Source organism: Calypte anna, chromosome 22 (genome assembly GCF_003957555.1).
Source record: "Calypte anna isolate BGI_N300 chromosome 22, bCalAnn1_v1.p, whole genome shotgun sequence".
Classification (NCBI taxonomy): domain Eukaryota; kingdom Metazoa; phylum Chordata; class Aves; order Apodiformes; family Trochilidae; genus Calypte; species Calypte anna.
In genome coordinates, this window is record NC_044267.1 from 42882 (window position 1) to 69585 (window position 26704).

Consider the following 26704-nt stretch of genomic DNA (forward strand, 5'->3'; position numbering starts at 1 on the left):
ACCCTGTTTTTTAATTTCCAGTATCATTACACAAATGATACTGAGTTTGATTATGAATACATTTCCCCGCCTGAGTTACTTTACATTCATAGATAGTATGATAAACCAAGGTTTGGGAGATTATCTACCCTGTGTGGGTAGATTACACATAGGCTACAATTGTTGGCCAAGGTGGGTATTAGCATTCCCATCAAAATCAGAAAGAGTCTGGCAGGGATCATGACGTGCAGTGGTCACAGCCCAAAGGAGTTGTATCCCTTGGCAGATCTTTTTCAGCTGCAGCCTTAATGTCTCATCCAGTCTTGCCCCTTTCCTATGATATCAAGGATGGGTGGAGCCTAAGATTTCACAACGTTGCTCCAGTCATCCACCTTACACATTGCCTTTTGTGTTTCCCACTCCCTTATTCTCTCTTCCGTATACACTTTCCCACTAATACAATTATCTATATTTATATTTTATTTTCCTGGAGTTGCCATGTGAGATTCCCCAGTTACTTATCCATTCAGGTCTTCCTCATTATCTTCGATGCTCCAGGTTGTGAAGTGATCTTCCATTCCTTTACCAGCCCTTTAACTCTAGAAGCGTGAGTCCATCCCTGCTCTGCTGTGCGAATTGCAGTATCTGTGGTCAATAGAACAAGAAAAGGTCCTTCCCAGAGAGGGGATAAACTTTCCTCTTTCCAGGTTTTTATCAGAACTTTATCCCCAGGTTGAAATTGGTGTATCACAAACCCCAATGGAGGTGTTTGTGCTAACATTCCCATCTCCCTTAATTCATTTAACAGCTTCCCCAATGTTACAATATATTTTCTGACACTTTTATCTTCTATTATATTATATTCCAATGGCATTCCTTGACAATAAGACATTCCATATAACATCTCATATGGTGATAGTCCAGTTTCACATTGTGGTTTTGTTCTTATATTTAACTACAGGTTTGCATTTTACCACAAATTTCAAATATACCAGCCCTGGGCAGCCACTCTCCTCTGTTGCTCAAGAGGTATTCTAAAAGTCCGAACAAAAGGGACTGGCAAACAAATGCAAAGAGTGACCACTGAAAACTTTGGCTGGCCTTTACCCTCACATGGAACCCTACCCACAGCACCACCAACAATCGGCCTACGGGTTTGCATTTTACCACAAATGTCGAATATACCAGCCCTGGGCAGCCACTCTCCACTGTTTCTCAAAAGGCCTTCAATACACCGAACGAAAGAAACTGGCAAACAGATGCAAAGAGTGACACTGAAAACTTTTGCTGGCCTAAGCCTCCACATGGAATCCTACCCAGAGCACCACCAAACAATCGGGCTATGGGTTTTCATTTTACCTTAAACCTCCAACGTCCCAGCCCCCGGCAGCCACTCTCTTCACTGTTGCTCAGTAGGGCTCTCAAAACCCCGAACAAAAGGGGCTGGCTTTCTGGCAGACTCAGTATGAACTGCTCTCAAATTTTTCCAGGCATTTTAAATCATGCTGACAGGTTTATAGCTCCTCATATCCTCTTTTTTTTGCCCTCCCTGTAGATGGGTGTCACACTGACAAGTCTACATTCCTGGGGCCTCCTCTCTTTACCAACTGTGGTTGTAGATATGGAAAGAGGTTTCATTAGCTCTTCTGCCAGCTCCCTCAACTTTATTGGATGGATCCTTTTCAGCACCATAGACTTGTGGCTGTCCATGTGCTTGAGATGGTTGTGGTTGAGTGTGTCCTGTTGCCCCCTGCTCTCCCCTGGTGAGGCCACAGCTGGAATATTGCATCCAGTTCTTGGCTCCCCAGTCAAGAGAGACAAGGAACAGCTGGATAGAGTCCAGAAGAGGTGAGGAAGATAACTGGGGGATTGGAGAGCAACTCTCTTGTGAGGAAATGCAGAGAGAGCTGGGACTTCAGTATGGAGAGCCTGAGGGGAGACCTCATTAATGCCTACAAATACCTAAGAGCGGTGCAAAAAGGATGGAGCCAGACTTTTTTCAGTAGTTCCCAGTGAGAGGCTGTGGGGCAACAGGCACAGAGGGAGTTCCACTTAAACAGGAGAAAAAACTTCTTTACTCCGAGGGTGGCAAGGCACAGACACAGGCTGCCCAGGGAGGCCGTGGAGTCCCCTCTCTAGGGACATTCAAAACCCGCCTGGATGCAGTCCTGTGTCTGTGCACAGGTGATCCTGCTTTAGTGGAGAGCTGGAGTGCCATGATCTCTAAAATCTGAAAATTCTGTGATTCTGTGATAGTGAATACATCTAAAATACATAAGTAATGGAACTCCCTTCCTCAGCCGGGTAATTACTTCCCAACTAGAAATGCGCAGCAGCCAGAGAAGCCACCAGAGGGCTCTCCTGGGCGCCATTTTGTACTGAGCAACACGGGCAGGAAAACTGCGCTTGGTCCCTTTGCCTGACCTGAGGCATTCTCTCCTCATCCTGGGCAGCTCTTCTAGGAATTGACAGGACTATGACACTTAGAACTTTAAACTTCAAACATCCAATCCTTCAGCCTCCAACTCCAGCCAAGTTTTGGTTCCAAAATTCTAAAACATAAGGCCATGGTTTCCAAATGCAAGGTGCAAGACCTGAAAGCTGTTGCTGCCTCTCACCTTCTCCTGGCACCCTTCCAGAGCTCCCAGAACACTGTTGACTCTGTGCTTGTCTTACAACCTTGTACTTCAAACATCCAACTTCGACTTCAAACTCTAACCAAGTTCAGCTCCAAAATCCTAAACGTCTCTCCATGGCTCCCAAACACCAGATGAAGTCCTGAAAGCTGGAGGCTGGACCAAACCTTTCCCTGGCAGACATTCCTAGGACCCACTAACAGTGACACTCAGCACCTGTCATGGCACCTAAACATGAAACCTAAAACCCTCAGACACTACGTGTGGCTCCAAAGTTCTACACGTCTGGCTGTGGCTCCCAAATGCAAAGTTCAAAGCCTGAAAGCTGTTGCTGGGCCTCACCAACTTCCCCAAACCCCCTCCAACACTGGGGCTCCACACTTATCTCCTAAAACTATCCCAGTTTCCCCAAAACCCCTTACTGTACCACCTGCCTCACCAAGCAGGAACATTCCATGAGATCAGGGTCAAAAAATCTTCTCCTTGCCACCCATGCCAAAAGTCTTGCCATCACCATTCAGGTTCCTCCAGGCTCTGGGCCCAACCTTTGTGTGTGCTCCACCACCTTATCTTCAACACAGCCCAGGTCCACAAAGGACATCCTGCCACCTCAGGCAAGAGCTGGCAAGATCATGGAGCAGATCATCCTGGAAGCTACACTCTAGTCCACGGAGGACAGCAAAGTGGTTTGAGTCAAGTCCTGCCTAACCCACCTGCTGGCCTTCTATGATGGAGTGACTGACTTAGTGGACAAGGGAGGAGCTATGAATGTAATTTATTTGGACTTCTGTAGGGTCTGTGTCACAGTCCTTCCTCCCCACCCCCAGCATCCTTCTCTCAACATAGGAAAGATTCAGGTTTGAGAGCTGGGCTGTCAGTGGGTAAGGAACTCTCTGGCTGACCATGGACTCTGGTCAATCTCTGTCCAGATGGAGCTCAGTGATGAGTGGTATCCCTCGGGGGGGTCTGTATTGCAATGAGCAGTTGAATGTCTTCAATGACATAAACATGGAGCTCGAGTGGCCCCTCAGCACATTTGCTGAGAACACGTCTGGGGGGTGCAGCTGACAGCCCCCAGGGACCTGGACAAGTTTGAAAAGTGGGCCCATGGGAACCTCATGGGGTTCAATGAGATGAAGTGCAGGGTCCTGCACAGGAGTTGAGGCAACTCCCAGGATCCACACAGGTTGGCAGAAGAGAGGATTGAGAGCAGCCCTGGGGAAAAGGACTCTGGGGACTGGCGAGCCTGCAACAGGCATTGGCAGCTCCAAAGGCCAACCATGAGCTGGACTGCAGCACCAGCACTGAGGCCACCAGCTCAAGGTGGGGATTCTCTCCCCTCTGCTCTGGGAAGACCTTCCCCCCTGCAGTGCTGGTCCAGCTCTGGGGTCCCACCACCAGGAGGACACAGAGCTGTTGGAGTGAGTCCAGAGAAGAGCCCAGAGATGCTGGAGGGCTGGAGCAGCTCTGGTTCCAGGAGCCAGGCTGAGATGGTTCAGCCTGGAGCAAGCTCCAGGTAGAGCTTACTGCAGCTTTTCAAATCTTGTAAGGGGACCTATAAGAAAATGGGACTGACTTTTTAGCAGAGCCTGTAGTAACAAACCAAGGGGTTTAAATGGGAGATTCAAACTACATGTAAGATTTTTTTTTATTATGAGGGTGGTCAAACACTGGCAAAGGTTGCTCAGAGGTGTGGTAGACAGCCCATCCCTGGAGCCACACAAGCCCAGGTTGGATGGAGCACTGATCCAAGTTGAAGATGTCCCTGCTCACTGCAGGGGTTGGACTCTATTTAACCTTTAAGGGTACCTTCCAACCAAAGCTATCCTGTGAGTCCTCAAAAGGTACACATCCCACACAACCCACTCATGCTCCTATGGTGAAGGACTGAGACCTCCTGCTGGGCCTCCTGGGGCAGTCCAAAGTTCCAGACAGAACCCAATTCTAGAACTGACCCACAAGCAATGGGGAGTTGTGAGGCAGAGCAGCTCTGGGTGCAGGCGGGCATCTCTGGGGTGCTCCTGGGCTGGGTGTTCTCCATACTGGAGCAGCAGCTTCTGAAGCTGAGCACTCCAGGAGTGCTGAGGTGGCTCCCAAGGTGGAAATCTCCCAAACCCTGAAGCTGGGAGCACTGCAATCATCCTACAGCTAGGCAACCTTGGAGAGCATCACCCCCCCTCCACCCTAGACTGGGGACAGAGCTAAGCACCACTGCCCCAGAGCAGGTAAGACTGGGGTCCCCCGACCAGGACTAAAACAACTGGAGCACTGGGACCCCCAGACCTGGCCCCTCTCTCTCTCTGGAAGCACCATGAGCCCAGCACAGACCAGAGCAGCAGTCCCTGCTGACACAGTCCCCCCAGGGCACCCAAAGGTGGTGGGCATCACTCCTCCTGAGCGTGAGAGTAGTGTCAGGGTGGGTCCCCTTCCCAGTTTGCAACACTGAGGGCCCCACTGCCCAGCTGCCCGTGCCTGTTCACTCTAAGGACCTGATGTAGCTGTACTACTGGGATCCCTCTTGCCCTACCCTCTAATTTCTTCCCCACCCAGTCCCACCCACATCTCAGGCAGGGGAAGAAAAGGGCCCACCCTGGTTTAACTCGTTTTATTTAGATTCATTAAGGTAACTGAGGCCCAGCTGGACCGTGCACACAAAGGCTGAGACCCAGCAGAAACGCAGCAGTAAGTCAGGGGCAGGGCAGGACAGGGTGAGCTGCAGCAGGCAGCAGTGCCCAGGCTGCTGAAGGAATGGTCAGAAAGGACAAGGAGGGTTTATGAGAGCTGCCCACAGTCGGTGATGGTGATCTTCTTACTCGTTTTGCCACATCTTTGGAGCCACAGCGCTCCATAGCCTCCACCACGTTCATTCCTTCCTTGACACGGCCGAAGACAACATGCTTGCCATCCAACCTGCAGGAGAAGCAGGTGATCACAGCTGGTGCTGTCAGCTCCACACAGGGAACCGTGGGACCAGGCCTCCTCCCTCCCTGGCAGGGACCCCCCACAGCACCCCACTCACCATTCAGTCTTGGGCGGTGCAGATGAAAGAACTGGGAACCGTTGGTGTTGGGCCCAGCATTGCCATGGAGAGGATGCCAGGGCCTGTGTGCTTCAGGATGAAGTTCTCATCAGGGAACTTCTCTCCATAGATAGATTTGCCGCCAGTGCCATTGTGGCGTGTGAAGTCGCCACCCTGCAGAAAAAAGGGGAGGAGGGTGTCAAGTCATGGACACAGGAGACTCTTGAACTACAGGCTGCATGCAGATGGCAGACCTGAACATCACACCCCAAATCTGCCAACTCCCAAACACACACCAACACCAGATCTCCTCATCCACCCACAGATGGAGCAGCACAAAACCTGGCACATGAATCCAGGAATGATTCTGTGGAAGCAGGACCCCTTGTAGCCCAAATCCCTTCTCACCAGTGCTCAGAGCACGGAAGTTTTCTAACAAAAGAAAAGGCATTTCACTGTCAACAACTGTTTTGTCCAAAGCAAGGAAGAATGCTGGGGTTTTGATGCAGCCACTGTGTGGCCAGTGGTCACTTTACCAACCTGCTGTCCTTGGGGACCTTATCTGCAAACAGCTGCAAAGAGAGAGAGGCTGTTTAGGCTGGAGCAAAAGATCAGCTGCCCCACTGTGGTGCAAACCCAAGCCTACAGGGTTCCCCCCGACACCCTCAGTACTCGGGGTTTCCCTTTGGGAGGTAGATCCCAGCTGTGCCTGCAGCTGCAGAGCATATCCTACTTCTCACTTTCATGCAGCAGCATCTAAAAACTCTGAACTAATACCAGCAGCATCCAAACGATTGCAAATATGCTGCAGGTCTTAGCAGCAGAGCAGATGTATTTTATTCTCCTAACCAGCATTAAATTAAAATCCTCTTTGACTCAAGTTTCCCCAGGCAGCAGACACACCCGCCTACCAACCGCTCCAGGAGGATTTTGGGCAGCCAAAGCCATCTGCATGGCAAAGTGCTGCCGGGCGGGAGCGCGCTCCCCACGGGCACTGCGGCAGCCGCTGCGCAGCCATTCCTGGAGCGCGGTCCCCGGGAATGCTTCACGGGGTTCCGCGGGCGCCAAATGCCTCCCCGTCAGGGCGACAATCCTGCGGCGATCGGGTTGCCCCTGCTCCCAACTCCCCGACGGCATTTTCAGACTCAGGATGCAAAACGACGGGCCCCAACAGATCCCCTGGGGAGTGGGAGGGGACGCGGGGCTCCTCCACCGCCCCGGGGGCTGCTGCCGCTCGCCGAGGCGCGGCCCCGTTCCGGGGCACTGGCACAAAATGGCGACGCGGGCAGCAGTGGCCTCAGTACCCGCAGCAGGGGAAGCCACCGCGTCAGCCGCTCCGGGGTGGAGGGGAGCCCCTCTGCGAGGCGGGGCCGCCCCAGCGGCACGGCCAGGGCGGGCGGGCGGGCGGCAGGTGTGGGGGGCTGGGGCTGCCCGGCAGGCCTGCGGCGGGGCTCCCCGCGGGCGGCGGCACGCCCTAGGCTGGCACCACCGCCGTCTCTGCCAGACGAGGCTGGCTGCATCTTCCGCCCCGAAACGGACGCCGGGGGCTGTGCTGGGGCCTTTGTTCCTTCCTCATCAAGGCCGCTGCTCCCCCTGCCCCCCCCCTGCGCCCCCGCCCCGAGCGCAGGAGCCGCAGCCACGTGGAAGCGGAATGAGCTCCCGCACTCGGCCGCCGCCCCCCCCCCCCCCCATATCATAGACCCCACCACCGCCCGCCACTCCCGCCCACGCAGGCACGGCGCCCCCTCCCCTTCCTCTACCCCTCACCCTCACCCCACCCCCCCGAGGCGCGGGAAGGAAATGGCGGCGGCCCCCTTAGCCCGCTCGCCCCGCCCCTTTCCTCCCTCAACCCATTCCTCCTCCCTCCTCCTCCCCCCATCCCGCTCCCCACCTCGAAGGTGACGCGGCCCAGGGGCTCGCCACTGGCGGAGATGTCGAAGAAGACCACGGGGTTGGCCATGGCGGTACGCGGCGGGGCGGGAGCGGGGCGGCGGCAGCAACGGATCCGTGAAGAGGGCGCGGCGCAGCAGGAGGAGAGGGTCTGCTAGCCGCAGCTATATAGGGTCAGGGAGGGCCCACCTCTCCTTGGGCAAGGACCAATCGCCGCCCGTCTTGTGGCTGAGTGGCAGGACGTGTGGCCAATCGGCGGCTCCGAGTTTGAACCAGAAAGAAAAAAAAAGCGGGGGCGGGGGGCGCGCGGGCCTGGCGGCGGGGCAGGGAGGGCGCGCGTGCGCAGTGCTGGCGGGGGCTGGGGCCGGGATGGGGCTGGGGGGTTTGGGTGGGCGGGGGGAGCAGTCGGGCAGCGCCGGCACTGAGGGGTGCTGAGGCGGGGGAGGTGGTGCGGGAGAGGGCGAAGGGCTGCGGGGTGGCAGGGAGGCTGTCAGCAGCCCCCCAGAATGGGGGCGTGCGGGCCGGGAGCTGCGGCCTCCACCGGCTTGTGGGGAGAACCCTCCGAGATCCCCAGCCCTGCCCCAGTCAATCGGGCCCCCCTTCTGCCTGCCCTGCCTGCGGTTAATGATTGACGGCGGCCGGCACGGTTCAGCGGCCGGCCTGGTGCAGACTCGTGCGGAGCAGCAGGATCCCTCCAGCCCGTGTGGGGAGCCAGGCCTGGGCCCCACTCCAGGGGGATGGACCCCAGCACGGCGGGAGCAGAAGGGACTGCTGGTCAGCTCACTAACACAGGGTCACCTGGAGCAGCTGGCTCAGCCTTGTGTCCAGGCAGGTCTGGGATCTCTCAAAAGGAAACTCTGCAGCACCCTGGGCAGCCTCTCCCAGGACTCCATCTCTCCCAAAGTCAAGTTTTTACTTTTGTTTAGATTGAACTTCCCACGTTCTGGTTTGTGCCAATTGCCCCTCATCCCCTCACCAGGCTCTACTGGGAAGTGCCTGACCCCATCTTGACACTCACCCGTTAGATTTTTATAAGCACTAATGAGATTCCACTTCAGACTGCTGTTCTCCAGGCTTGAACAGCCCCAGGTCTCAGCACTTCCTCATACAAGAAATGCTCCAGTGGAGGGCTGTGAAGAGGATGAGGGGCTGGACTCTGTCCTTGTCCTTGAACTGGGGAGCCCTAAGCTGAACCCAGCACTCCAGAGTTGGCCTCATCAGGGCAGGAGAACCTTCCTAACGCACCCCAGGTTGCTGCCAGCCCTCTAGCCCACATTGGTGACTCTGTGAACCTGGTGTCCTCATAGATGAGGGCCCAAGTGGGCACAGAGGGGTGCACTCAGCCCAGTGATGCATGTGAGCCCCACTGAAACAAAATCCTTTAATAGCCAGGGATGAGGAGACAATACAGGGAGCTGGGTGGCAGGGGACAGCAGGGGGTACACAGAGCAACTGGGGGGATGCACCCTGCACTCCCTGGCTGGGCACGTGTTACAGGGGGAAGCAGCGTGTGCACATATACACAGGGGCGTGGGCCAACCCCACACCAATGCACTTGCCTTTAATACAGGGTGGGGGGTTTTGGGGAGTGGGGGGGTAGGGAGAACAGTTTCTACAGTATGTACAGCCTTGTGCTTCTGGGGGGGGTTGGTGGCAAGCCCATCCCTCTCTCTGTCCTATCATGTCCCTTCTGGGGAAGCCCCATAGTGGGGCAGGTCCTGACTCTTGGGTGGGCAGGGGCATGCCAGTGCTGCCCTCCAAGTTCCACGGGGAGGTCCAGTGGGGAGACGAGGATGGTTTAGTTGTTCTCGAAGAGGGAGAGGAGGTCGTCATTGCTGCTGCTGGGGAGGTCAGGGGGGCCCAGGTAGGAAAGGAGCTCATCAGGGTTCGTCAGCTCGGGCAGGAGCTGGGGACAGCAGCATGTGACCACCAGCACCCCTCACAGCCCCTCCAAGTCCCCACACCTCACAGCAGCTGGGGTCCCCAGCTGACAGCAGGACCCCCAGCTGCCCCCCAGCAGTACTCACGTCAAGGGCAGGCTCAGGCCCATCACCTGTTGTGGCAGGGAAGGGGAGTTCGGCAGCATGGGTTGGGCCAGAGAGTCCCAGGGGGGGCCGAGCTGGTGTGCTCCGGTGATGCAATGGCTGTGCCGGGGAGGGGTTGTGCAGCCCAGGCTGCACCGGGGGGTGGGACGGGTCCATCCGCCCTGTTGGGGGCAGCTGCGGGGGAACAGCACGGCAGTGAGATCCTCTCTCCACCAGGCCCCCCTGGGAAGACAGCGGAGGAACTCCCCACCCACAGCCCATCTGACCTGTGCAGGGAGTGGGGGCTTCTCAGGGGCCAGGAGGCCACCGGGAATGTCGGGCTGGTAGGAGATGGGGGGATGCCCTGGTGCAAAGTCACTCAGCGTCGGTGTGCCAGGGGCTCCGGGGGTGGGGAACGGCTCTGGGAAGCCCCCTGGTGCTGGAAAGCTGGAACCTGCAGGAGAAAATAAGGTGACTGTATGGGAGAGTGGTCTGGGCAGAGCCTGTCCTTGTCCCCCATGGGTGTCCCCATACCTGTGGTGCCATAGTCCGCAGCAGCACCTGCTGGGGGTGGTGCAAGAGCCGGGAAGGGTGCAGAGCCAGGGCCCAGGGCAGCAATCATCTCCATGATGTTGGGTAACACCATGTGTGTGGGGCTGAGGGTCCGGCACCGCTTCAGCGCTGGCCCCTCCGGCTCCTCCTTGACATAGAGATCAGGTTTGACTGGTACAGGTTTCCAGCTGCACGTCGGGTCAATGGTGATCTCTTCATGATCCGAGCTGGAGGTGACAGGACAGCAGTGGATGTAGAGATGTGGCTGCACAGCCCCCCAAAGGTGGTGCCAGCCACAGACTGACGGTGAGGACACCTACTTCTGGATGTAGATCAGGATGCCCAGCATGTACTGGTCCACTTCCAGTCCCTCCAGCAGGGCTGTCTTACTGTAGGCAGAGAGAGGCAGGGTGAGAGCAGGGAAACCTCCCCACAGGCAGGGAAACTGAGAAACAGCAGTGTTGCATTCCCTACTCACTTGCAGACAGGGCACCGCCACGTCCCCCTCTCACAGTTGAGCTGCAGGTAGGACTCCAGGTCAAAGCACTGCAAGGAAAGAATGGTAGCTGAGCCAAGGGGGGGCATGGAGTGGGACAACACAGGGTGAGGGATACTGTTCAGCCCCTACCACCCCCACCTGTACATGCCGGCAGTCATGGCCTCTGGCAGGAAGCTGGATCCTCCGGAAAGTTATGGGACACTTGAGGGACACCTTGATGGCTGTCTGCTCCACACCATCTTCGCCATTGGGTCCAGGGATGGTCCCGCTGCTGAAGTTGCGCTTGACTGAGGGAGGGTGAGGGGCACCCAGAGTCAAAACCAGGACACCAGGAGTGGGGGGGCTCCATGGCAGCATCTGGTGCCCCATCACCCTCCACTGTGCTCTAGCCCTGCACTGGGATATCTTCTCCTGCACAAAGGTAACCCTCCCAGACTGGGGCGTCCCCCCCACTATGCTGCAGCCCACCCCCCCAGAAACATGGTGCTCACTTTTGGTGATGCAATGCTCAGCAGGGAGCAGGCGCTTCTTGATGAGCCCCTGCAGCACCGAGCGCACCGACGGCCGGTGCACCAACTGCAGGACAAAGAGGTGGGACTGGGGAGAGACGGAGAGGGCTGAGCTGCGGCCCCAGCCAAGGCCCCCAACCCCACAATCCCCAGGGACTCACGCAGCAGCACGCGGTGACAGTGATCTGGATGGTGTTCCTGCCAGGCTGGCAGACATGCTTCAGGTAGAGAGGTTTGTGGGAGGTCTTGTTGTCTCCACGCTCGATGGTGAGCGGTGTGGCATTGACACTGACCTGCACGGAGGCCGGCCAGTTGGTGTTCATCTGCCGGTCTTCGTGGTGGTAGCACTTGAACTGCAGCTCCAGGTCGGGCCTGGCGGGGCAGGCAGGGCCATGGGCAAGGATACAGGCAAGGGGGGGCTGCAGGCAAGCCACCACCCCAGGTGCTGCTGTGCTGTGCCAAACTCTGCACCACTGCCCCAGGTGCCACCACACCATTAGCACTTTGCCATGTAGCACTGTACCGTGGCAAGCCATGTGCCACTGTGCCATGCCATTCCAAGCCATATAACGCAGTACCCCAAAGCACCATGCTGTGCCAAGCAATGTCAGGCACCGCTGCATCGTACAGTGACATACTGTGCCCAGTACCGCTGTGTCACACAGTGCTGTGTCAAGCCATGCCAGGTACTGCCACACCACTCAACATTATGCCAAGCTGAACCACATACTGCCCAAGAGCAGTGCCAGCCTGAACCATGCAATGCAGTGCCATTCCAAATACTACAATACAATGCAGCAGTGTGCCAATTCACTCTGCACCACACACCGGAAAACCACACAGCACTGTGTGGTGAAAAGCACTGCACTTTGTTGTGCCATGCCATGCCATACCAAGCACTGTTGCACCATGCAGTGCTGAGCCATGCAGTGCTGTGCCATGCAGTGCTGTGCCACGCTGTTCCAAGCCACGCAAGCACCAGCCCAAGCAGCACCACGTGGGGCTGTGCAGCAGGACGCCATGCCACCCTGTGCCCTGGTGCCTTCCTGTACTGCGCAGCCCCGGCCCCCACCTCATCATCAGAGTCTTGTACACGGAGTCACGCAGCTGGAAGACGTGGTTGCTGACGGCCAGGTTGTGCTGCAGGCGGAAGGGCTCCAGCACCACGCCGTCCCGCACCGGGAAGGTCAGCCGCAGCTCCTCCCCGGGGGCCGGCCCTGCCGGGACAGCGTCACCAGGCACCTCCGGCCCCAGCAGGGTACCCCTCCAAACCCCCTCCCCATGGTGGAATCCCCGCCCACTTCGGGTCCCCCCGCCCCTGCACAAGCCCCTCCCAGTCCCGTTGAGTCCACCCCCCCGAGAGCCCCTCCCACTGGAGCCCCACCCTTTTCCCAAGCCGCGCCCACAGCCCATAGCCCCCCGCCCTCCTACCCTGAAAGACTCCCACTCGCTCCATCCCCCCTTTCCATTGGGCAGTGCCTGCCAGGGCCCCCAAAAACCTTGGCAGTGGCCCCGCCCCCTGAGCTGAAGCCCCTCCCTTTTCCTTAGACCCCTCCCCACTTTAAAGATGCAATGATCACTGGGCTGGGGGGCAGCGGGGCTGTTCCTGTGCTGTGCTCCCTGCCACACGCAGCCCCCTTGTCCCCAGCGGTCACCTACCCGAGGGGGAAGAGTGCAGGGAGGTGACACTGGGCTTCATGTCTGGCAGGAATGGCGACTTGACATCCTGGCCCGGGGAGGCATAGGGGGGGAGGCCACTGCCTGGCGTCATGGGTGATGTGGGGTTCCCGGCCAGTGGTGAGCTGGGGTAGCCCGGCAGCGCCCGGCCTGGCTGCAGAGGCACCACACAGCCTCAGCGCCCAGCCGGGCCCACACCATCTGCAGCAACTCCCCCCCAATGTGCCGGGACTCACCCCAGTGACCGCCACCTGGCTGTAGGAGCTGAAGCCGGTGCTCTGCCCATCGAACTGCTCAGCTGTCTGCGTGAGGAGGAGGGTCCCTGGGGTCAGCACAAGGGGATGGCAGACCCCCACCCCACACTGCTGTACTTCCTCCAATACCTTGTAATAGGGTCCAGCGGTGCCCGAGGCTGAGAGGTACTGGCTCATTCCCTGCTGCAGCCTGTGACCAGGGAAGGAGGGGGACGGAGCAGAGGGCTGGGGGGCACTGGGGATGTACTGGGCACCAGCTGCAGCGTACTGCGCTCCCTGAAGGTACTGCTGTGCTGGGTATCCCTGCGTGACCACGGGGGGTGTCAGCGCCAGCAGGGGGCGAACAGTCCCGTCCCGCTGTGGCCCCAGGGTTGCAGGTGCTCACCTCACTGGAGTACGCCCGCTTCAGGCCCTGACGGGAGAGCTGCTGGTTCGCGGGGGAGCCAGGATAAGCATGCTGGGGCACCCGCTGACCACCATAAAGGGGGCTGGCACCGGAGGCCCGTGCAGGGCTCATGTTCATGGGGGAGATGCTGGAAGGAGCCATGATGCCTGCTATGCCAGCAGGGCTCATGGTGGCAGGGCCACGGGGGCCAGCGTGAGGCAGGAACTGGCTGCTGAATGGCTGCCCTGCCCCCATCTGCAGCACAGAGAGAGGGGGGTTCATGACACGGCAGGGGCGGCCACCAGCATCCCAGCTCTGCCACTGCTGGTCTCTTACCGCGCTGAACTGGCTCAGCTCCTGGCTCTGCTTCTCCTGCAGCGCTGCCACCGTTGCCGTTGCCGTAGCTGTGGCTGTGGCAGCAGCAGCAGCCACAGCAGCAGCAGCAGCTGCCTGGGTGAAGTCAGCGGGGGGGCGACTGGTATGTGAGGGAATCCCCATCCCAGCAGGGGTGCCAGGACTTCCGGCATAGCTGGAGGACAGACAGACGGGGAAGGGGTGCATGGCAGCCCCCTGGCAGGGAACATGCCAGGATGGGATGCACAGAGCTGGCCTTACCTCGCGGTGAAGCCTGGTCCGCCGGGGTAGGCACTGCGGCCATAGACACCTGGCTGCATGTAGCCTTTCCCAGGTGCCCCCTCGGTAAAGGGCTGCTGCGGCATGAACGGCGGCGAGCTCATGCCCGAGCCAGTGCCAGCCATGCCAGGCAGCAGTGGGGTGCTGGAGCTGCTCCCCCCAGGGCCCATGGGGCTGCCAAAAACCTGGGGGACAACGTGGGGATGGGGGAGAGGGCAGGCAGAGTGGACAGCAGGTCAGGCAGAGCTAGATATGGGCATCAGCAGGGGGCGGGGGGATGCTGTGGGTACCTGGCTCTGGGAGGTGTTGCTGACCCCCCAGACGGTGTTACCACGGAGAGGGATCCCGCCGGTTGATTGGTGCTCGGTTGCCAAGGAACAGCCTCGTATGCAAATGAACCATCACTAGAAAGAAAAACAAATTAATTAAGAGGAAGAACGAAGAAGCAGAGGGCAGGGGGGCAGCAGGAGCATCCTCGGGGGCCGGGGCTCACCCGTGGGGCGCGGGCGGCAAGGAGGGTTTCATGGGGTTCATGGAGCTCATCGGTGGCGGGCGGGCGCAGGTCGGCTCCTCCAGGCCCGCGGTGGGCGCTGCGGGATGGTGGCAGGGTCACCGTCCCCGTCCCCGGGGCTGCGGAAGGCAGAGGGATGGCGGGACGCCGACCACGGATCCCGAGGGGGCCCGAAACCTTCACCCCCGCCCGACCAGGCACGGGGAGCCGGGTGGGGGGCGTCCGTGGCTCCCTAGGGAGCTCCCACCCCTGTGCTGGTCCACCGCGGCTTCCGCCCAGAACCTCCCGGTCCGCGGGCCCCCCAGGACCAGAGGAACAGACCGCCTCTACCCGGAGTCAGGGGGCTTTCCCCCAGGCCTGCTGCGGGGGGAACCGCGGGGACTTTCCGGGGCGAGACCTGGAAGGGGGACGCAGCCACCCCGGCATCGCCCTCGCCAGGGGTATTTCCAGCCCGGCCCAGCCCGGCCGCATCTCACCCGGCGCTTTCAGTTCCCCCCGGGATGGTGGCGAGGAGGGGGAGGGGGCCCCGCGCCGATCCGGGCCTGGGAGGTGTCAGCGCGGGGACATCCGCCCCACCGGCGGTGACAGCCACCCCCGTTCCCGGTGGCAGCGTGAGGACAGACAACACCACCGCCACCCCCGCCCCTATCGCCATGACAACCGCCTCCGGCAGCAGCGCGGGAGAGCTGGGGGGTTCGCGGGGCAATTTTCAGGCGCGGTGCGGGGCTGCGCGTAGTGCCGTGCCCTGCCCTGCCCGTCCCATCCAGTCCAGTCCAGTCCAGCCCAGTCCAGTCCCGTCCCGTCTCCCCGCTCCCTGCCCGCACTCACCGTCTCGAACGACCCAAAATGGCCCTGGCGGCGCCGGGCGCGCGCGGCTGCGCGGAGGCTGCGCGGGATCTTCAGCGCGCGCGCGGCCGCGGATCCATGGCCCGGGGACAAGGAGGGAGGAGTGGGCAGGGCTGCCTTGGGGGGCGGGGCCCGACGGAGCCGAACCGCACCGAACCGCAGCGCAGCGGGCCGCGACGGTCCGCGAGCACAATGGGGCCGCGAACTCATCAGTGTGCGTGGCCCCGCCCCACCCCACGCAGGCGCGGGCAGCCGAGCACCGAGCAAGAGAGCGGGCGGGGGTGGGGGGTAGGGTCGGGGGGTGTCTTGACACGCGGGGGGTCGTCTGTGACCGTGCGTGGGACAACCTCTGCGTCAGCAGGTATGACGCGATGCGTGACGTGCGTGTGACACGGGGTGGGGCCAGAGGCTGCACATGACAGTGCATGAGAGCACATGCGTGTGACAACATGACTGTGTGTGACACTGGGTGTGACAGTGTAAGAGTGCAGTTGTGGGACAGCATCTGCCTGTGTGACAGGCACGACCAAGAGCCACACGTGGCAAGTGTGAGAGCATGTGTGTAACCACGTGTGATGCTGTGCACGTGGGGCAATGGGACAGGAGGTGACAGCAGGGGTGGCAGTGAGGGCCATGTCATGGTGTGTGCCAGCACACGCGTATGTGTGAGCAGATGTGACAGTGACGGCAAGTGCAGGGCAATGGGTTGTGACACACATGCGACAGTGTGAGAGGCACCTCTGACACAGGCAGGACTGATGGCCCCATGTGACAGCATGTGCTCTCACACACGTGTCAGCTGTGACATGGTGTGTGACCAGCTGTTCAGGGCAATGGGGCATGACACATGTGACAAGTGTCTATGACACAGGGGGGGTAGGACCACATGTGGCAGCGTGTGAGAGAACACGCACGCAGAGGGTACATGCCAGGGTGACCAGTGACACCACGTGAGCAGGTGTGTGACTGCTGGTCCCCGCTACTGGGGCTGCACTTCGAGTGGCCATGCAAATGGCCAGGAGTGGGGTGTGTGGCTGCAGCCCCCCACCCTCAGGGGCTATCAGGGCAGTGGAAGCCCCAGCCAGGGGGCTGCCCCCAGGACCCCACAGGGCACGACATGGCTGAGCTGGGACCTGAGGCCAAGGGGGTGCAGGCAGAGGGGAAGTGTTCCCCCTGGGGACAAGGTAACTGGGAATAGGGAGGGATTATGGGGGAGGCAGCACTCCCAGACCTGCCTGGGTCCTGCAGCAGGGACAGCCACCCCATCTCACTCCCCTACAGTGGCAAATGCAGTAGCAGACTGGGAGAACTGGGAAGTGGCTTGATCCATCGTGCTGGAAGCCCCCAAAGGAGAGCAGTGGGAGGGCTGAGGGATTCAGGGGTCTTGCCCACCACAGCCTGGGGGGACAGCTGATGCTGGCTGCGGCGCTGGCCCCAGTGGAGCCACACAAGGAATTCAGGCACCAGAGTGGCATTTGACAAGGTCTGTAGTTGAGGGAGGGGGGAGGCGAGCAGGGAACAGACAGATGGACAGACGGACGGACAGGACATGCTGCCACTGTCACGCTGGAGCTCAGGCCAGGTCCTTGAAAGCGTCGAGGTTGAAGGCTGTGTCCAGGAGCCGCTGCAGCTCAGTCAGGTGGGTTTTCTTGTTGCCAGTGGCAGGGGCAGCTGCTGGCTCCCTCCCTGCATACCTGTGGGGGGAAAACAGGGGATGAAGGGTGGTCTGCACTCCCTAGACCTCCCCCCAGCATCGTTGTCATCCCCCCAGTCCCTACCAGACTGGTTTGGCGCGGTTGATGGTGGTGCGGAGCCGGGGTTTGACATAGTCGTAGTAGCCCTGGTTCTTGTGCTCCTCCTGGCACCACACCAGCTCAGCAGCTGGGTATTTCTGGGCTTCCCGCTGGAGCAGGTCGAAGGGGAATGGCGAGAGCTACAGGGGACATGGAGCAGTGTCACCAGGTCATCACGGGGGCCACACCAACCACAGTCCATGGGCATGGGGGTGGCCAGAGACTGCTCACCTGCTCCACCCGGGTGATGGCCACGTCGGCCTCCATCTGCCGGGCCTTGCGCTCACGGGTAAGGTCATAGTAAACCTTTCCAGTGCAGAACAGGACCCGTTTCACCTGCTCAGGGTTCTGCGCCGCAGGGCCAGTGTCAGGGATGACGCGAAGGAAATGGGTACCTGCCAGGGGAGAGGACAGCACTGTTACTGGGGCACCACAGCAAGACAGCTACCCAGAGATCCCGGACTGGGCCAGCAAACTGGAGAGGCAGAGCCAGACCAGCTGGCTGACCCAGTACAAAGCATCATGGCTCTGTCAGACTCAGGGCTGCCAAACCCTGTCAGGAAGCAGCCACCGATAGAGGAACTACCACAGCAAAGCCCGAAAGCTGAGCCACATTCCCCCCAGGATGCCAAACTGCACTATCGAGGGGTAGGTAGATGGCCACAATCATCCCACTGCAGCCATGGCACAGCACACTGCCTCAGCACTGGAGGAAGGCCCCTGCACACAAAGTGCCAGCAGCACCAGCCTCACTCAGCTGCTCTTTAATATGGGGCAGCTGCTGCCAGGTGGACTTTATCCCCCAGCAAAGGAGGGCTCCTGCCCTTCACCCTTCATCCTGCAGAGAGGCACCGGGGGAGGCAAACACTCCCACACTGCATGTACCTGGCAACATGTCATCGAAGCTGGAGCGGGCTTCAGGGTGGCGCAGCAGAGACTTTGGAGTGAAAATTATCAGCTGGATTGGAGAAGAGGCAGAGAAAGGCGTCAGCCTTGCCAGGAACACCTCCCCCGCGAGCAATGGCCAAGGTGTCAACCTGTCCCCCATGCCTCACTGCAGGAGCAGCCCAAGAGGTCTGCTCCTCGCTCAGCTGCCGTGTTCCACCACACCAGGCAGCGGTTCCCCAACAGCACCAGCTTCCCCAGGCCAGGTTTCCCCTGGGAAGGCTGAGGTCCTGGGAGGACCTGCTCAACCCCAGAGCTGGAACCGAAGGCTGGAGTGGGTTATTTCCCAACACCCGCCAGTCCTGATATCTCTTGACCTTCCTTCTGAACACAGGGTGGGGTTCAGCCACTGCTGACCCCCAGGGGCCAGGGGCCAACCCAGATCCAAGCTCCAAGAGCTTCTTGGCCCAAGCAGGGGCATACTGGCCATATTTACTGCTGTACGGTGCCAAAACAAACCCTCCCCAACTCCTATTCCAGGCTTAGAAAGGACGTGGGCTGCCAGCACTGACCGGTTTGCGGAAGGGCAGGAGGATCTGGCGCCGCAGAACATGGAAGAAGTTGGCTGGAGTGGAGCAGTTCACAACAATCCAGTTGCACTCGTAGAGCTGGCGCACATCGAAGTCATCCAGTTTCTGCCTCATCGAGCATGGTCACGGAGATTTCAAGAAACACAAGGTGCCTCTTGGCCTCGCAGCTCTGACAGCAGCAGGGAGTGGCACCCAGCCCCATTCCCTCCCTCCTTTTCTCCTCTGGAGCTCATGCAGACCTCCACTCCAGAGGCTTTGGAGGGGCTGCATGTCTGTGCCTTCACCTTGAGGCAGCCCCCTCACATGCCACTTTTGGGACCCCTTCAGCCTTATGCTGAGGAGCAGCCCCAGTGTGCCAGGTTCAGCCCCTTTCCCCAAACCTTCCAAACAGCAGTGGGAGCTCAGAGCATCCCAGCCACCTGCTACTGGCTCCATAGCACCTGGCCCCAGCCCTGCACTGAGCCCACCCAGGTGTCCTTTTCCCCCCACCCCCTCCCATTTTGAGGCCACGGTGGGATCCAGGACCCAGGAGCACCAGGCTGAGCTCAGCACAGCCACCACTCACGGGAAAGACATCAGGATCGTCATTGCACATCTGCAGGAATCGCTCTGGGCGGGCAGAGGAGTGCTCAGGACCCTGCAGAGATCAGGCAGGGCCAGAGTGAGCAGGCAGCACCAGAAGCCAATTGCTGGGCATGGCAGTCTCGTGAGTGGTGCTACCTGCTGCCCCTCACTCTGCCTCTGGTGCAGGGCAGGCAACCAGGGGTCCTTACCATGCCTTCCATGCCATGGGGAAGCAGCAGGACGATGCCATTCTGCCTGACCCACTTGGCCTGCCCAGGACAGATGAACTGGTCAATTATGCACTGAGCGGTGTTGTGGAAGTCCCCAAACTGAGCTTCCCAAAGCACCAGGGCATTAGGGCTGGCCATGGCAAAGCCCAGCTCGAATCCTGAGGGATGGAAGAGAAGTGAGGGGGTTATCCTCCCAGAGCAGCCTCCCCATTCAGCGGGTGCAGACCCTCTCACTCACCAAGGACACCATACTCTGACAGAGAGCTATTGCAGACAGTGTAAGGAGCCTGGTTGGGCCAGAGGTGGTTCATGGGGATACAGGTCCTCTTGTCCACATTCTGATCATGCAGGACATGGTGGCGATGGCTGAACGAGGAGAAAACTTGTTACCCTTCAGATCCTTTCTGGAATGGCCTTTACAGCCACCAAAAGCATAGCTTTACCTGAATGTCCCCCTCTCGACGTCCTGGCCACTCAGGCGGATGTGGATGCCCTCTTTGAGCAGGGAGCCAAATGCCATATACTCTGCCAGGGCCCAGTCCACCGTCCGGTTCTTCACCATCTCCCCGCGGGTTTTCAGAATACGGCTCAAACCTGCCCAGACAAAAAGGGGGTTCATAGATGGTACAGGAGCTCAAATGACTGTCTTTTGACAGCCTGCCCACAGGCTGCCAAACTACAAATGCCTGGGGCAGAGGAACAGATATACCTTTGCCAGAGGGACAAACTAAGGATGGGGAATTAGGACTGTGAGGATCAGCTCAGAGAAAGAGCTGATTCTCAGTTCACTTCCCTTAACCACAGCTCCCTCATGAACAAATTCTTACAGACTCACAGAAGGGTTTGGGTTGGAAGGGACCTTCAGAGCTCATCTAGCTCCAGCCCCTTGCCATGGGCAGGGACACCTCGCACCAGCCCAGGTTGCTCCAAGCCCCATCCAAGCTGGGGCCTTCAACACTGCCAGGGTAATGGGGCAGCCACAGCACCTCTGGGCAATCTGGGCAAAGGTCTCACCACCCTCACCAGAAGAACATTTCTTTTGTGCAGTCTAACCCTTCTCTCTTTCAGGCTCCTTTGTCTTGTCTCTACAGGCCCTAGTAAAAAGTCCTTGACGTTTTTGTCATAAGTCTCTTCATATACTGAAAGGCTGCAGTAAGGTCTCCTGAGCCTTCTCCAGGCTGAACAGCTCAAACTCTCCCAGCCTTTCTGCACAGCAGAGCTCTTCCAGCCCTAGAATCATTGCTGTGGCCTTCTCTGGACTCACTCCAGCTGCTCTATGTCCGTCCTGTACTGAGGACCCCAGAGCTGTACCCAGCCCTGCAGTGGGGTCTCACCAGAACGGAGCAAAGGGACAGAATCAGAGAATCACAGAACTGTCATGGTTCAAAAAGACCTCTAAGACCACTGCATTAAACTGTCAACATTGCCCTGCAGAAGGAAAAATATGTATCAATATCTGTTTCACCCACTGGAGCATGCCCTGAAGTACCTCATTTACATGTTTTTTAAAAAAAAAATGGTGATTCCACCACCTCCCTGGACAGCCCATTCCAACACCTAGCAACTCTCACAGTAATTAAATCCTTCCTCAAATTTAGTCTAAACCTCCCCTGGTGCAACTTCAGGCCATTTCCTCTGGTCCTCTCACTGTTCACTTGAGAGAAGAGGCCAGCACCCACCTCCCTACAACCTCCTATCAGGGAGCTGCAGAGAGCAATAAGGTCTCCTCTCAGCCTCTTCTCCAAACTAAACATGCCCTCTCAACATGCCCCTATGAGTCCTCTCAACCTCTCCTCACAGGATTTGTTCTCCAGACCCTTCACCAGCTTGGCTGCCCTTCTCTGAATTTGCTCCAGCAACTCAAAGTCTTTTTTGCAGTCAGGGGCCCAACCCAGGATGCTGTTGGGCCCTCTTGCCCCCCTTGCACACTGCTGGCTCATACTCAACTGGCTGTCAACCAGTACTCAGGTGCTTTTCTGCCAGGCAGCTTTCCAGCCACTCCTCCCCCGTGTAGTATTGCACGGGGTTGTTGTGACCAAAGTGCATGACCAGGTGCTTGGCCTTGTTAAACCTCATTTTACAAACCTTGGCCCACTGGTCCACGTTCCTTTGCACAGCCTTCTTACCCTCAAGCAGTTCAACACTCCCACCCAATTTGGTGTCGACCTGCTGGCCATGCATATTGAAGCACTGTAACAGGTCCCTTCCTTCCAGGCCACATCCCAGCTCTAACCCACATCTTTGCTGGAACAAATGCCCAGTCTGACATAGCTTCTGCAAGTTCCTACCTCCATGGATAGTGAAATCCTCCACTGGCACTGAGCTGGCCACCTGACCAATGTGAGTCAAGTCCTCTTCATTCAGACCAGTGGAAGGGCAGGTCATGCTCCGGGGCTGTCCGTCCAGCGTGAAGAAACCTGCAGGGAGAGAAGGAGTCCACCCATGCCTGGGTCACTGAGACCCCCAAGCAAGGGCAGGGATGCCAGGAGTGCAGAGCACCATCCCACCTCTCTACCAGGGTGATTTATTAGAAATGAACTGTAAGGGCCCTTGAGAAGCCCAGCTCTCTGCTAGGGACCTCCACAACATCACTAGTGAGTTACCAGGCCACGGGGAGTCCAGCCAGTGCTTGATGTGCAAGATCTTTTCATCCTTGGATCTTGCATGAGCCTCCTCGCAGATCTTATCATACTTGGCAATTTCCTCCTGAAAGACAGAACCAGAAGGTGGAAAAGCATTAGCCAGGGGTCTCCAATCTGGAGGCCTTGACACAAGCTTGCAGGAGTGCTAGAAGACACAGCAGGGCCCACAGCTGGGAAGCCTTGGAAAGCAGAGCTGCTGCTGGAGGTCCCTGTACCCCACAGGACAGCTCTGCTGCCATCTGAACCAACAACTTGCCTTCAGCCTTAAAGATGCTGCCAAGTTGCACCAGGGCAAGGGAAGAGGCAGCAGAGCAGCTGCAGCACTCATTACCAGGCTGGCAAAGCTGGGGCACAAGATCTGTCCCAGAAACCCCCTGGCCATGGTAAGCCCCAGTGCTGCTCAGCCCAGCTCTCCCATGGGTCCACACCACAGCCGAGCACCATATGTTCAGGGTGGTCCCTGAACTGGATGCTCCTGTGCTGTTCAGAGCTGGCACTGTCCAAGGATGAGCCTCGGCTTCCAACCCCCTTGCTGCCAGATCTCACCACTCGCTCAACCCTAGCACAGCTCTGCCACCTCTAGGTGACAAACAAAAGCAGAGATGGCCCCGTCACATCCTTCACACCCAGATCTCAATCAAAGAAGCAATTTTCCGAGGAGATGCTGCCTGCAGTTTTCCTTCCAGGCCCCAGGGGACAGTACCTCATACTCAGGCTGGTTTACCACCCCCTGGGAAATCAGCAGCTCTGCATATTTCTGCAGCACCGGCTTCTGTTTCCGGATCTGTTTGTACATCAGGGGTTGTGTAAACATGGGTTCATCCATCTCATTGTGACCGTTGCGCCGGTAACAAACCTGCCAGGAAGGGAAAGAGCCTTTGAAAGCAGCTGCTTGCAAACCACGGCTCCTGAAGTGGTCAGAGGTATCAAGGATAGGCCCCAAACAGCCAGGAGAGACCTAAGTGTGTCCACCCCAGTGCAAGTGGTGAGGGCAGGCTTGAGGTACAGAAAAAATGAACTCTCTAACTACTATCAGAGCCTTGTTACTTGCTTTGCAAGACCTCCTCCCTCCCCTCACATCAAAAGGGCCAGATAAGCCCTGACAAGAAATGTCAGCTTTCAGAAGATGCACCCCGAGAGACTTCAGCAAGTACCCACAGTGAAGCCACAGCTTCAGGATAAATCCTTGTGCCACGTTTCTTACCAAATCCACCACCACATCCTTATGGAAGGTGCTTCGCCACTCTGCTGCCACATTGCAGACGTAGACCACAGCCTCTGGGTCATCTGCATTGACGTGAAAAATGGGGGCATTGACCACGCGGGCGACGTCAGTGGGGTACGGGGAGGAGCGGGCCATGCGGGGGTCTGTTGTGAACCCAATCTGTACGGGGGAGAAGGAACAGAACCAGCACAGCAGTAAGGATTTGTAACACAGCTCTGCTAAGCAGCTCCTCCTTTGAACGCTGATCATAGAATCACAGAATCCCAGACTGCTTTGGTCTGGAAAGGACCTCAAAACTCATCCAGTCCCAGCCCCTGCCATGAGCAGGGACACCGCACCAGTCCAGGTTGCTCCAAGCCCCATCCAACCTGGGGCCTTCAACACTTCCAAAGATCCTTTCATCTCTGGGAAACCTGGGCCAGGGTCTCACCACTGTCACACCAAGGAATTTCTTCCTAAAATCTCATCTAAATATCCCCAGTTTTTCAGCTCAAAACCATTCCCTCTCCTCCCATCCCTCCAGGCCCTTGTCCAAAGTCCCTCCCCAGCCTTCCTGGAGCCCCTTCAGGCACTGGAAGGTGCTCTAAGGTCTCCCCATTGCAGCCTTCTCCAGGCTGAACAACGCCAGAGCTGCTCCAGCCCTTGGATCATCTTTGTGGTCCCCATGGTGTTCAAGCTGCCTTGGTGTGGGGCAGCTGCATTTTGCTGGCTCAGGAGAGAACCAGGTGAGCCCGCACGCAGCTCCAAGGGCAGCTCAGTTGCAGGACAACCTGTCTGTCCCTGTGCCCCAGGCACTGTCCTCATCCCTTGGCCTGGGCCCTCCTCTCACTGCACCCACTGGGATGGGCTGGTACCAGTGAAATGTCTCTGATTTCAGCAGGGCCAGAACAGAGCAGCCCCATGGGATCTCACACATCCAGCAACCTCTCCACAAGGCTGGACACAAAGCTGCTACTGTTGAGCAGTAAAGTACCCTCTGCTGTCTCCAGGGTCACAAGTCATGCCAGGAACATTGACTGGGAAACAGCTACAGCATGCTGCCAGCTTCCATCCAGACCAGAGCACACAGAGGACACCCCTGCCAGCAGAGGCTTTGATCCTCACCTGGTTGTTCACCACCACGTGGACAGTGCCATGGGTGGTGTAGGAGGGCAGATCGCTCAAGTGGAACGTCTCGTACACAATGCCCTGCCCAGCGAAAGCAGCATCTCCATGCAGGAGGATGGACATCACCTGGAAAGGGGAAGCCACAGCAGTCAGGGGGATGGTAGGCAGGGGCAGGCACAAGGAAAGGTCCTGGTCTCATCCCCATGAGCAAGGAAGCTCATTAAGGCATCTGATGGGATGGGAGTGGAGCTGGCCATGGTGTGCACACAACCACTGGGGAAAAGGCTGTGGCCACCAGTCCTCCCCCTGGGCAAGACCAGCATGCTCGGGCAGCAGCACGCAGTGCACAGCAGCTGGGCTGTGAGTCCCACTCCCGAACACACACATCTCAAAGCAAAGCCTTTTACTGACTGGGAGAGGATGAGAAAAATGCCCTTTTCTCTCATGCTTTCACCCCAGAAAACCTTGGGGCAGGAGCCAGGCCAGGAGCTTGCTGCAGCCTGGGTGATGTTATTTTGCAGTCGTGCCCAGGGCTGGCTGGGGACGCCGCCAGTCAGATGAGGACAGAGTTTGTCTATTTATGTGCAGCCCTCGGGGTGTAGGAGGAAAGGAAGCTTTTTTGCTCTCACCCACTTCTTGGTGTTGGAGACAGGTCTGCGATGAATCAGACCACAAATCAACTTCCCCCAGCCCGCTCTCACCTGCTCCCTCACCTGGGTGCTGCTCCAGCTTTCCCAGCACCAGCAATATGTCTGGTCACAGCAAGGTCCTTCAGCTTGAGGCTCCTACTGCCAAGCCCCCCAACTGCCCCTCATTTCCCTGCTTCCTAACGTGTTCAGACAGGGTTTGATTGCTCCAACAGGGAGGGAGTGGCAACAACTGCCTGGGGTGGGTGAGCCCCTACCAAAGTTATGCTCAAAGACAGGAGGGAAGGCTTGGGGTACAAAGTCAGGGAGAAGGCAGGGCAAGGGGCATGGCAAACAAAAACCAGTGGGTTTTTTCTCTTTCCCACCAGCCTGCCTCCCACCAACCCCCCACTTCACTGTGGGTGTCTCAGCAACACTCACCTTCTTCCCTTCTGTGTCCCCACAGTAGAACTGCTCTGCTTTGGTCTTGCCTTGAACAACAGGATCAGCTGCCTCCAGGTGAGATGGATTTGCCACTAGGGAAAGGGTGATGTTCCTGTCAGTGACACGGTTAATCCTCCGATGGTACATTCCCAGATGGTATTTCACATCCCCAGAGCCCTGTTGGAGGGGAGAGGAGAGTCACCTTCAGGAACACGAGCAGCTGGAACATTGGGACATGGAAGGAGACCTGAGGCTGTGCCCCAAGGGCTGGAAGAAGGAGGCATTTTCTGGAGGCACTGGCAGAAAGCAGCAGGCAATCATTTGCTGACCTGGCATTCATCAATGCAAAAGTCACCAGTCACAGGGGCCAACAAACTCCAGGCACTGAGGTTGAAGGTGCAGGGGAAAAAGACACTGTGGTGGGTTTGGGGAAGATGCTGGAAAACAGACCCTGGCACCTCTCACAGTACACTGCCATTTCCAGTCCTGGCACCTCAACTGCTGCTTTCTCACCCTGAAACCCCACCTGAAGGGCATGGCGGGCTAAAGCCAGCCCAGCCCAGCTTTCCAATAGCCAAATCATCCCAGCTTACGATGCTGGAAGCTCTGGAGCACAACTGCATCGCAGTGATAGAGCCTGTGGTACAAGCGGTTCCAGCTTCGGGCCCTGTACAGGGGCCAGGAGCTGCTGCAAGGGCACAAGCCACCCTCTGCTCCTGTCCACCTTCCCCACACCTCGTCGCTCACCCCAAAGCTGCTTTAGACACATGGTGACCCACTGACCACCCAGCCTGTTCCAAGAACACTGACAGCAGCCAGGACACAGGTCAGCCCTTCAGGACAGGCAAGGACAGAGCGGCACCAGCACCAACAAGGAGGCTCCAGGCACAGGAAATCCTTGTGATGCTGATGCAACCAAGAGACAACACAAGCAGTGGCACAGTCCAGCTCCCACTACACAGCCAGAGACTTCAGGACCACATGGGGGCAGGTGACCGCAACCTGCTATGGGCAGAGACTCACCTCATCAGCAGCCTCTAGCTTGGAGTCAAACTGGCAGAAGATCTGCTCCAGCTCCTTCCTGATCACGTTGGCAAGAACATTCAGGCGTCCCCTGCAAAAGCAAGATTGTTTTTGGCAGCCAGCAGAACCAGCCTGGTACCAAGTGCCAACAGTCACCTGCC

General features: G+C 58.1%; 3 protein-coding genes across 7 annotated transcripts in view; all 3 read right to left on the reverse strand.

The window, feature by feature from the left end:
- Positions 1-5206: 5206 nt before the first annotated feature.
- PPIA (peptidylprolyl isomerase A) lies at positions 5207-7687 on the reverse strand. The gene is given in 8 exon segments (XM_030464127.1): positions 5207-5438; positions 5441-5525; positions 5635-5645; positions 5647-5808; positions 5977-6027; positions 6029-6089; positions 6175-6206; positions 7526-7687. Coding segments are annotated over 8 exon segments (522 nt in total). The 5' UTR covers positions 7595-7687; the 3' UTR covers positions 5207-5387.
- Positions 7688-8935: 1248 nt separating this feature from the next.
- Positions 8936-15632, reverse strand: ZMIZ2 (zinc finger MIZ-type containing 2). The gene is given in 20 exon segments (XM_030463946.1): positions 8936-9430; positions 9552-9743; positions 9836-10002; positions 10083-10327; positions 10421-10489; positions 10579-10646; positions 10738-10886; positions 11091-11196; positions 11270-11480; positions 12181-12325; positions 12768-12939; positions 13022-13087; positions 13169-13342; positions 13425-13679; positions 13761-13953; positions 14040-14242; positions 14348-14385; positions 14388-14461; positions 14551-14647; positions 15397-15632. Coding segments are annotated over 19 exon segments (2685 nt in total). The 5' UTR covers positions 14601-14647; positions 15397-15632; the 3' UTR covers positions 8936-9322.
- A 1251-nt stretch (positions 15633-16883) lies between these two features.
- The window catches only part of OGDH (oxoglutarate dehydrogenase), a 33969-nt gene continuing 24148 nt past the window's right edge, over positions 16884-26704 (reverse strand). For all 5 annotated transcript variants that reach the window (XM_030463947.1, XM_030463949.1, XM_030463948.1 and 2 more), the window contains 16 exons: positions 26544-26634; positions 25518-25697; positions 24448-24576; positions 23323-23502; positions 22822-22974; positions 22080-22182; positions 21765-21893; positions 19920-20070; positions 19715-19842; positions 19456-19634; positions 19248-19319; positions 18665-18787; positions 18093-18165; positions 17439-17602; positions 17193-17347; positions 16884-17108 (listed from right to left, as the gene is read on the reverse strand). In XM_030463947.1, coding sequence (XP_030319807.1) covers positions 16988-17108; positions 17193-17347; positions 17439-17602; positions 18093-18165; positions 18665-18787; positions 19248-19319; positions 19456-19634; positions 19715-19842; positions 19920-20070; positions 21765-21893; positions 22080-22182; positions 22822-22974; positions 23323-23502; positions 24448-24576; positions 25518-25697; positions 26544-26634 — 2131 coding nt within the window. In that variant the 3' untranslated portion in view covers positions 16884-16987. The remainder of the gene's footprint in view (positions 17109-17192; positions 17348-17438; positions 17603-18092; positions 18166-18664; positions 18788-19247; positions 19320-19455; positions 19635-19714; positions 19843-19919; positions 20071-21764; positions 21894-22079; positions 22183-22821; positions 22975-23322; positions 23503-24447; positions 24577-25517; positions 25698-26543; positions 26635-26704) is intronic.